Source organism: Polistes dominula, unplaced genomic scaffold (genome assembly GCF_049000335.1).
Source record: "Polistes dominula isolate Pdom_NZ unplaced genomic scaffold, Pdom_raw_medaka contig_73, whole genome shotgun sequence".
In the NCBI taxonomy this organism is placed as follows: Eukaryota; Metazoa; Arthropoda; class Insecta; order Hymenoptera; family Vespidae; genus Polistes; species Polistes dominula.
In genome coordinates this window covers 8,108,027-8,120,805 of record NW_028300951.1, presented here as the reverse complement: position 1 = coordinate 8,120,805, position 12,779 = coordinate 8,108,027, and the positions used below count along the sequence as shown (strand labels likewise).

General features: G+C 22.3%; 1 protein-coding gene across 3 annotated transcripts in view; it reads left to right on the top strand.

Moving 5' to 3' along the window:
- The window catches only part of LOC107069506 (unconventional myosin-Ie), a 56,966-nt gene that overhangs the window by 37,582 nt on the left and 6,605 nt on the right, over positions 1–12,779 (top strand). For all 3 annotated transcript variants that reach the window (XM_089172148.1, XM_089172147.1, XM_015326886.2), the window contains exons 12-13: positions 11,347–11,517; positions 12,304–12,470. In XM_089172148.1, the coding sequence (XP_089028274.1) occupies positions 11,347–11,517; positions 12,304–12,470 (338 nt within the window). The remainder of the gene's footprint in view (positions 1–11,346; positions 11,518–12,303; positions 12,471–12,779) is intronic.

The following is a 12,779-nucleotide window of genomic DNA, read 5'->3' as shown; positions in this document are numbered from 1 at the left end:
TGTTAAATAAAATAAAAAAAAAAATAAAGCGTATATAAACGACGTACGTTCGTTTATCTGTATTTTTATTTTGTTTAACGATGTTTATTTTGTTTTCATCGTTATCATTGAATGCAAATGAAGAAAAAAGAAAATAAAATGAAATAAAACTAATTAATACGCGTAATACGAAATAATATTTATTTTTTATTGTACTTATTTTAATGCAATTCTTCATTTTGTTTTTATATTTTCTTCTTTAATTTATTTTCTTTATAATCAATAAAGAAGCCATTGACATAAACAACAACGACGTACATCATCGTTTTCATCGTTTTCCTTCAAACACTGACGTACCTTATTATTTCAGCTTTCCTTTTATTTAATTTCGACCGCAGCCATTCTGTTTTCTCTTCTCATTTTTCTCCTTTCTTCCTTCCTTTCATCCTTTTTTTATTAGTAATTAATCTATACATCTATATTTTCTAACTTTGTTCATTCTCAATCAATCACATTTGTTTGTGTATGTAGAGGGAACAAGATATTATTTTCATAAATAATTTTATTATATTTATTATTTACTAATATGTATATAAATAATAATAAATAATTAATAATATATTAATTAATAAATAAAATATATTAAATAATAATATAAAAAAATAATATATTAAATAATATTTAATATATTTAATAAATAATATAGAGTACTTATTATATATATATATATATATATATATAGTATTATTATATTAATAAATAATATAATATATTAATTAATAATAATATGGTATATAAATATAATAAATAATATTAATAATATATTAAATAATTTTTAATATATTTACATATTAAAAAATATCATTCGTTTTTTAACTTTATTTTCACATGTATGTGTTATTACTTAACCATTTATTCCTGCTAATTTTTTTATAACAAAAAAATACGATATATATTCATAATAATATCTGTAATTAATAATACAAATCTTATAAAACTATATAAAAAAAGACAGAATAATTGAAATCTGAATCCGTAATTAATATCAATAAATGAAAAAAATAAATAAATAAATAAAATAAAACAAAATAATATAAATACAAAAAATTAAATAAATATAAATACAAAAATTAAAAGACCCGTTCCTTCCTTCTCCCTTCTCCCTTCCAAAAGAAAATAGCCTAATTATATCATACATAATAATAACCAAAAAAATGGTCTACTTTTTTTTACAAATTAAAAATAATAAAATCATTGAATGAAATGACAAGATAAAATAGTGATCCTAACCAAATGAAACATACTAAATTCCTGTAACAGTGTAACATATATGTGTTTAATACTTTTCTCGTACACACGATATATACGAGTTAATTAAATTGATCATAAACGAGACAGATATGATATGAGAGAACTCGTGGGAAATAATATCTCTTTATATATATATATCTTTTTATTTTTCTAGATTATTCGTAGTATGTCGTATACGTAAAGAAATAAGAAAGAAAATGATCACAAACGAGATAAGTCCACGTATTTTGAGTTAACTCAAGAGAGAAAATATGTCACAGACTTTTTTTTTACATTAAAAATGATCTTTTCGGAACAGTTAACTGGCAAGAGAGTTCATTCTTTTAACCCATTTCAAAATATACACACATATATGTATATATAAACATTTTTTCATCTTCTCACTCGATCACGATAATTCTAAATGTGTACATATGTATGTGTCTGTGTTATTTCTTTTTCTTTTATTCAGTACTACGTGCATGTATTTTATTTTTTCTCTTTCTTACACACACACTCTTATTCTGCTTGTATATGCATGTCTGTATATGTCTTTCTCTCTCTCTCTCTCTATCTCTCTCTAACTTTCTTTATCTGCCTTTTTCCTTTTTTCCATATTTTTAAATCTTTAAATCAACTAAATTATTTTCTCGAAACGTTCGTTCGTTAAATCCAAAAATATAAGCGCATTTTTTTCTAAATTCCATACACTTTTGGATAATTTGTAAAGCAAAACGTAAAAGTTTTTTCTTTGATGATTTTTTTTTTTATTTAATTCATTTTCCTCCAATAACGTTCAAATATCAAAATAATTTTGTTTTAAATAATTATCGCTAATAATTTAGATTTTTTGTGTTTTTTTTTTTTACTTTTATACATTTTTTATAAAAATGTAGAAAATTTTTAAAGACGAACGAATAAATGAATCTTCAAATCCCCTATATAGTATTGGTGTCTTATTTTTAATAATTATTCAATTATAAAATGCAATAATTAATAATTATATTATTTTTCAATAAAAATCAGAAATAGTAGGAAACAATTAAGTTTCCTGTTTAACAAATGTTACTACTTCGTCATACGATCAATGTTAAATTTATTACTTTTATTACTTCAAAGAAAAAGAAACAGAAAATGAATTTATCTCTATTAATATCGTTTCGTTTTTTTATTGGTTTCTTTTTTTTTTTTTTATTTATTTAACTTCCGTTACATACATCGATTCGAATTTACTTTCACTTAATTTTCCATTTAATTATTTTCTCTCGTCACACACATACTTCTTTTTCTCTTTCTCTCTTTCCCTTTAATTAATTATCGTTCGTATGTAATTAATAATTTGTGTTTTTTCTTTTACGTTATTCAGACTTAATATATTATTTTTCGTAATTTATTTTTTTTATTTATTTTCTCTCATTTTTTTTTCTTTTACTCGATATTGCATTTTACTAAATTGTTCTTATTAAATGTTAAACGTTTCGAAAAAAATTTGAATGAAAATTAAAATTAATATTATTTAATTATTATCGATTTAAATGTGAGTAAATTAAATTGATCGTTCTACTGATTGACGTTAACAATCTTAATGACATTAGGTGAGAAAAGGTAGATAATAACAACTGTGCCAATCGTAAAATTGAAATATAGAACGTTTAGAGAAAGTCCCTTCTTCTGTCACTTTCTTCGTTCAAACGTAATACTACTACTGTCTTCTCTATTGTGACATTTCTACACGTCACATTGAGAACTTTGAGAATTATTATTATAATATACTCGTATATACTTAATGCGAAAATTGTTTTAATTTTACGTGATATGATTTCTTTCAACGAAATTTCATTATCACGATCTTGTTCAACTTTCTTTCTCGTGACGTTTATGGTTAACCCTCAACATTGATAATGTATAATATTATTCTTTAATAGTAATCTAAAATCCACACATTTTTGATCTAACAAGTAAATAAATAAATCAATCAAAAATTCAATAGAAAGTAAATAAATTCAAAAATTAAATAAGAAAGTAGATTAATTCAAAAATAAAATAAATAAATAAATCTATCAATCAAATCAAAAATTAAATAAAAAAGTAAATTAATTTAAAAATTAAATAAATATTAAATTAATTAAAAAATTTAATATATCAATCAATTAATTAATTAATTAATTTTAATTGTTATATAATTTTAATCATTGTAAAGGATCAGATATAAGGATCAAGATCTGAATGGGGAGAGATTTTAAAGAAGAGGGGGAATAAAAATTAGTTTTTTTCTTTTTTTTTGTTTAACCTTTCTTAGATAATTCGAAAATGAAGAAATGTTGGACAGAAAAGGAATATCTCTTAATAAATCGTGTTAACCTATTTAGTTTGTTCTGAATGGCAGGATTTCCTGTAGTAGTAGTAGTAGTAGTAGTAGTAATAGTAGTAGTATTCTCGTGCCTCCTTTAAAATAAATCAGAGTTCCTTCGTATACATAGTATGTATGTACTTAAATACATATATATGTACTACGCGTTACACTTTCGTGACGTTCTTTCAAGTACAACATAGTGTTACCGACACCTTTAAAGGCACACGGTTAAAGAGAATGAGAAAACCCATTGTTCAGAAATAACAACCTAAGGCTGTTAAAGTCGTGTATCTGTTTTTACTACTTTAAAACATTCTTTTTTCAAAATATCTTTACCTTCAAATCGAAATTCACTTGATTGTTCTTTATTTTTTTATTTTTTAAAATAATTGATACACACAACACATATATATATTATAAATTTTATAATATATATTTTAATAAATATTTAATAAATATTAGAATTAAAATTAAAAGATTATTATTAGTTTTAATATTAATCTATATTAATTGATATTAATATAATAAAATATATAATTAATATAATATAATCTAATATTATGTAATTAATATTAATCTGTATTATATATTACATATATATACTCTTCTATAATGGAAAGATAAATATTATATAAATAAATTTTATTATAAATATTTTCTAAATAGATAAACCATCATATTTACCATGGAGAGTATTTCAATTCATTCTCCAATTAAAATTGTCATGAATTTGCATATATTTCCATATATTACGTTCGAGATTAAATATCTTTATTATATAAATATATAATATTATATTTAATTATATTACATTAATATATATAATATAATAAATATAAATATAAATAAAAATAAAAATCTAATCTAATATAATAAATATAATATTATATAATAATATTATAATATGATAATATAATAATATTATATTTAATTATATAAATGTTTACTTATATATATATATATATATATCACAAATCTTTAATTTCGTTGAACATTCGCTATCAATACTATCCTTATCCTTTTCTGTTTTCATATCGATGCTACTTTACAGTTAGTTTTTCATTCTTCACTTTGAAGTACACAAACCAATTCACGGGATATAAAACCAGCTTACGTTAGAGTTTTATATTTACGAGATAATAAAAACCCGCGTACGGTTACGCATTCGCTTAACAATTTTCCGAAACATTCAATATTTAAATATACATCTAATCTTACGTTTAAATAGATACCAATAAGGCAGAAAGAAAATAAGCAACCAACCAAGCAAACAGTTTGCATTTCTTTCTTCGAATATTTTATTCAACCTTTACGATTGAACGATCCATCCATAATTTGTGCTTTTTATTTCTTTTTTTTTTAGACAAAAGATAGATAAAGAGAGGAGGAGAAAGGGATAGGTGGATAAATAAAGCGCAAACTAGGATTATGGGTTGACGACTGGTTGGACAGAGAATGCAACTTTTTGAAGAGGTTTTTACGATCGATACCAAACGGTTTTGATTTTGGTTGATCCTACTGACCTACTATTCGATTCAATAGTCAACTAATAATCTTTTTTTAATCATAAATTTTACTTTTATTATTTAAATCTTCAATCGTATTTATTTATTATATTTTTATAATTATTTATCCCATCCTATTACGGGATTAATAAACTACGAAAAGGTAATATAACTATACATAGTGTATCCCTAATAATATAATTATTCTAATTTACTTTCCACACACTCTAATATAACTATTATTATATACAATGTGTATATATGTTTATATAAATATACCTAATATATATATTTTTTTTTATATATATATTTTATATTTTATTTATATAATATTTTTATTATTTATATATATATATATATATACCTTTAATAATATAATTATTCTAATTTACTACCCACTAACATAATTATTATTATTATTATTATTATTATATATATTATAATCGTGAAAGATAACGTGTTGACATTTCATCATGCGATTCTTGACATTCTACAATTTTTGGTCTTTTACGGGGTTTCGTATATATATAATAAACCAATAACGTACGTAGTTCGTAAAATTTAATTAACAATTAATCAAGTATTATAAAACAAATATAATTTTTTATTTAAACAAAAAACAAAATGAACAAAACCGTGCACAATAAATTTTATACTTCTCAACCCAATATAAACCTATATATGTGTATGTGTATGTATGTATAAAAACTTAAACGAAATGTTTAACCCTTGTACATGGATAATCCATTACACTATACTTCGAAAGTAAGATGAAACCATTAAAGAAGCTCATCAAGACAATTAGAAGTACTTAACTCGCGTAAACCGCGAAAACGTTTTCTCGGTTAGAAGCAACCAACCACGCGCGTCATTCCATTCCATTCCATTCTGTTTCGTTCCGTTTTTCCATTCTGTTTCATTCAATTCAATTTCTTAATTAAAGAATCCTTTTTTTTTTTTTTTATGTTCAAAAAAAAAATGTACGTTCTTTTATGCTTATTTTATAAAATTATACGAACATTTGTTCAACATCGATATTTGTATAAACATAATATTTAATAATATTTAATTAATATAATAATATAATTTGAATTATATATTTAATCAAATGATAAATTACGAAATGATATTTTTAAGTCAAGTTAAATACTAAAAATGACCAATTGTAAATAAATAAATTAATTTATTAAATGATTAAAAAATAGAAGAAAAAAAATGACACAGTATTAAAAACGAACGAAGGTTATTCTCATAATAAACTCGAAGTAACTCATTGTAATACTGAAAAATATTACGTAGAAAATGATGAAAAGAAGTTGTATGTGTGTATGTGTATGTGTATTATTCTTATATATGTATATGTTTTTCAGATCGACCTGATTTCCAATTATATTTGCCTTTGTGAGCTAAGAAATAATAGAAATGAATTATAGAAAGGCCATGAATCTAACGCATTAGCGTGCTTCACGAATGAAAGTATTTATGAGTTCAAGAAAAATATATGTATATATACATATAAAGAAAAAGAGAGAGAGAGAGAGAGAGAGAGAAAGATAGAGATAGAGATAGGTATATGCAAGGACAAATTAAAGTATACAATTTTCTTAGAATTCGTTTAAAATGATGTGAGAAAATTATGAAGTATAGTATTCTCTTTCTTTAGAAAAAAAAAAATAAAATAAAAATAAAAACTTTTTATAATTATCTAACAATTTCTTGATATTGATATGAAATTATACTCGTTATTAGATAGGATTAGTTTCTATCATTCATCGATCGATTAAACTTAGAATTAGGTATAGATATATATATATATATATTTATTAACGAGGAAGTGCTATACAATCTGTTGATTACTTTAGTCATTATTTAATTTTTTTTTACTTTTTATAATTATTTTTATAATTATAAAAATTATATATGTTATTAATATTTATTGTATATATTTATAATTAAAAAAATTACTATATTATAATATTTTTTTGATTACTTTAGTCACTATTTAATATTTTTCTATATTTTCATAATTTACTTTTATAATTTACTTTTTATAATTTAATAATAAACCAAATAATTTACTTAAAAAAAAATATATATCAACGTAATTGCAATAATCTTTCAATACAAGAAATTAAATATACATAAAAAAATATAACACAAAAACTTTACGATAATTGTTATACCTTGAACAAACTAAATTAATTTAAACAACTTTACGTTTAATTATTTATCACATTTACTTTTTTGCTCAATAATTTCAATCGTTATAATAAAAAAAAAAAAAAAGAGAAAATAAAAAATATATTTACTCTAATGATAATATTCGGTCGTAAATTTTATAAACATCAGAATAAATCAACTATCAAACTGTAGTAAATTACAACAGAAAAAAAATAAAAAAATAAAAAACATTCTTGCGGCAAAACGTGATTAACTAGACGATCAAAAACTGGGTACCGGACGGTCTTATAAAGTCATACGTAATCATACGTAATTACCATAATGACACTACAACGATCACAATGTACTTTTACAAGAATAATTTACGGATACGTTGATTAGTGAGAAACATAGAAGGATAGATAGGAACAATTAACGCTAACCAAATTTGGTATCGTCGTACGATACTTTTCCATCGATTACAACCATAAATGCTTTCACTTCTTACTCATACTGCTCTTACATGAAAATATTATCTAAAGTTCGATTTTGTTTCAGATTTGTTGTGTCGTTATTATTATTATTATTATTATTATTATTATTATTATTATTATTATTATTTTTTATTATTATTATTATAATACTTCTCTTTTTTTGATTTTTCTTCGAATAATCGTACATTCACCCACGCAAATCTTTTTTAAGCCTATTCATGATATTATATACAAAAAGAAAGTATAGTACTCCCTTGAGATTGAATTTTATGTTCCGTAATTCATTCGTAACGTTTCTATGACGTTTTATTTATTTCTACTTCGCTTCTTTTTATATATATATATATATTAGCAAAATCTTTTTCCATTCCAAAGTATCGTAGTAAATTTGATTTTTATTTCGTGGGGACGGGTCGTGGTTATATGGTTTTTATATGTAAGGGTTTTTTTAATACAATTTACGAGGGTAGACTGAAAAAGTTGTGTTGATCCTCGGATAAGAAAAAATACTTTGAATATTTATATTTATTTTGTTAAATGAAAAATAAGTTCAATCAAAAACAAAAAAAATTGATTGACCATATTACCAAAAGATAATATTAATATAATTAATATAACTTAATATAATAAATTCAACTATAATATACAATGCAAAAATTGATTTAATATAATTGCATTGAAAATTTGATTATAATTATTCTTTAAGATATTACGTAAAGCTAGTAAATTTAATGATAATAATTATATACGTTATTTTTATTTGTTGAAATGTGTTCATAAAGGAGTAGTTGTTAAGAAGATTGTTTATTCGTAGGATCCAGCGCATTCTCGTTAAGAAACACGCGATCTTATGTAGAACATGTTGGTTAACATTTGTCGCATGCAGTTAACCCATTTATCATAGCTAATTTGTGTTTAATCTTTGATACGAGAAGAAATTAAGAGAGGTGGAAAGGATTCTTAGAACAACAATGATACGACTGACAAACGACCGTATATATAATATATATGTACTTATATACATGCATACATGCATGCATGTAATATATAGGATACACGTATATGTAATTGTATATACAATCGTGCTATGGTATTTAAATTGGTACGGTTGTACTTTTCAGATTGATTATATTAATTATCATTATTAACACTTGTACTTGATTATTTGATTATATTTACATGTTTTTCATCGTATACGAATTGTTACGTATTAATTATACCAATAAATATCAATATCAAGTGGACAATTTTTTTAGATGGAAAATTATAGTAAATATTATACACTAAATATAAATTTCAAATTTTGAAAATTATACTAAATATTATACAGTGAATATAAATTTCAAATTTTGACTCGTCGAAAAAGTAAAAAATTTGTTTAAATTAAAATTCTCTATTAACATTCAATAACTTAACAATTTAATTAATCTCTTATAAATCATTTTATTTATTAATTAGAAAAATCATCGGTTAAATATAACAGTTAATCGATCACATATAAACAAAATTATATATGAATTGTTTAAAAAAAAATGGTGGTGGTGGTGGGGGGAGAGTACGAGTAAAGTTTATTTCAAATTGCAGCCAATTTGTTTATATTCATATATCAAAGTAATAAATCAAATTAATTGCTACACCTAAGTACCTAAGTGTACTTATCTCAAATTTAACAGAAAAAAAGGTTACTTGTATCAATCTTTCTTTTCAACCCATACCCATGTATACAAAAAGTTAACAATAATTTAAATATTATTTTTTTTTTCTTTTTAAAGGAAAATGCACAGACAGAGAGTTAGAAAGATACGCTTTTAGATCTTAAAATTCTAATGGTCTTAAATTGAAAAGAGGAAGAATTCGCTTTGAAAAAGAATCGTTAACGTGGTTAGAACCCACGACGAAAAAATTGTCCCACTTTTCTATGATACTTTAGGTATATATATATATATATGTGTATAGGTATATAAATATATATATATATATTCTTTTGTTAAAGACTCACAACTAGACCGCGTTAGGGAACACAAAAGAACTAGCCTGCGAATATTGTTTATTATTCGAGACCATTCTTTCTCCATTTTTCCTCTTCTTCTTCTTCTTTTTTCCTTCTTTTTTTTTCTTTTTTATTAACTTCTAGTCTTTTTAAACATATTATCATTCATCTCTTTGCAAGATTCGGAGCATAACGCAAACAAGAATTGTATTCTTATTTTGTTAAACATTTTTATTTTTCTAATTCAATAACACGAATTCAATATACGAATGTTTAATAAAAAAAAAGACGAGAATATATTAAACATGAATCTATAATAATTAAATAATTTCGATTTCAATTATTTTGTCAAACTTTAGAACATTACAAAATTAAAAAACAACTGTGTTTTGTTCTTTTTTTTTAATTAAATCATAAATTTTTTATATTATATATAAATATTAAATTAATTATTTATTCAATATATTTAATTTTATAGAAAGATATGTCCAATTATGTATTATTTTTAAATAATATATTTATAAATATAAACATACAGATTTAATGATTGAAAAAAGAATTTGATTTTCAAATTTATATATAAAAATATATTTTTTATATTATTTGTATGTCACTATAAAAACAAAAAATCATAATTATAATTAATATTTCGTATTTTGAGATACTAATAGAAATTTGTTTAAAAAAAAAAATTATTAGAAAAAAAAATAGAAAATTCATGAACGAACGACCTAAACTCAATCGTTCATTTTCTCGACATGCTGTTCCCATCATTTATGGAAAATAAGTAAAGAAAGAAAGGAAAGTAGAAAGAAAAAAAACATAGAAAGACAGAGAGAGATAGAAACGAATCTCTGTGGTCGTCTTTGTTCAAATCACAAGTTGATTTCTAACTTCCGTAAAGGTTACCTTATTGTCATTGCACGCTATCGTACCACTTAAAAAGTGGAACAAACAAATATTTCAATCGACCATATTTATTAAAGTTAATAAAAAACATTCAAAAATTTTATTAACAAAAACAATTGTCTTTTTTTTATTGAAATCATTGCGTCATTTTATTCGAATATTATACGAGTAAATAAAATTAAACGCATAAAACAAAATTTACATATTTATATACCAGGTGATTCTTTGAAATTGAGGGGGCAGTGGGGGGAGGACAGGCTATTTGTTAATTAAATTAAAAAATATTATTTGTGTGTATATGTGTCTTTATTACTCTCCCTTTTACGAGTTTGAGAATATATATGTATATATAAATAAAATGAACCTAATTATACTTGTACCAGTGAAAGATGTAATTATGAAAGAGAAATTTTCATCTGGTTAAACAAGAACGAATTCAATGATACGTAAAATAAAAATAGAAAAGAATTATCTATATTACTTTGACGTTTGTAGAAATTAAAAAGAGAAAACGTTGTTTGTTTCATTAAAATTAATTTAATTGTTTTACACACAAAACTTGTTTTGAATAATCAAAAACAAGCTTGAGACGAAATTATTCGTTTAGAAATGTTTTTCATCACGATTTATATTTTAATTTTATGTTAATTGTTGTTTTGTTAATAGGAAGAATACGTAGCGGAAAATATACGATGGACACCTATAGAATATTTTAACAATGCAATAGTAGTTGAATTATTGGAAGGTAAAAGACCGCCAGGATTATTTTTGGTGTTGGATGACATTTGTGCAACCCTTCATGGCAGTAGTACTGGTGCTGATGCAGGTTTACAAAAGGTAATACACATTTTTTAATAATACATATTTACAAATATTTCTGTAAATATAAAATATAAATATATAAAAAAATATATAAAATTTATTATTATTATTATTATTATTATTATTATTATTATTATTATTATATTATTATTTTATATAATTTATTGTATATATATAATTTAATATATAATTAATTTATATATAATTATATATTAATATATATTTATTTATTATTTATTTAAATAATTATAGTTAAATATATATATATAATATAAATTAAATATATATTATATTATTTATTAATATATAATATATTATACTATATTAAAATATATATATAATATTATATTAATATATAAATATAATAATATATATTTTATATGTATTAAATTATATATATATATATATATATATATATATATATATATATATATTATTATTATTATTAGTTGGCATTAGGAACTCGAAAGTTAATTGCCGCAAATACCAAATCCCGCCATTGTTCCCGTCCATGAGCGCAATCCTTCCATTCGCGATCTTCATATCCTATTTCTTTCAGAAGAAATAAAATCCTACCAAAAAAATTAATACTTAAATAAAAACAAAATAGAATTTGGAATATAAATGGAATAAATAAAATGAATGAATGCATTACACAAATTATAATAAAAATAAATGCAAATGAAGTAAAAATTATTTGAAAAAAAAAAAAAAAAAATATATATATATATATATAAATCTATTAAAATGTTTAGTTATTTTTTTGTATTATTATTATTATTATTACTAATCGTATTACAGAAACTGACGGTTGCGGCGAACCAGCACGCACACTTTCAAAATACAGCCGAAGGTTTCGCCATTCTTCACTATGCCGGGGTCGTATCCTACTCGGTCGATGGTTTCTGCGATAAAAACCGTGACGTGCTTTTCCTAGACTTGATAGAACTGATGCAGACGAGTACAAAGTAAGAAATTACGAAGAGAAATACATATTTACTATGTTCAGATGATACAAACATATTATTCACTAACATTAACTCACTGTTAGAAAAAAAAATCAAAAACAAAAAACATAATTTCCTAATAGCAGGCAATGTATATCTATGCAGTCACGTATGATATTTCATTTAACTATAATAACTTAAAAATATCTTATATTTATTACAATTGAAATACGAAAAATTGAAAATCATATTTTGATCGATTGGAACATTTTTAATGGATTTGATTAAAAGTATCGAAGTTGTTTAAAAAAACAAATTCGTTAATATTTG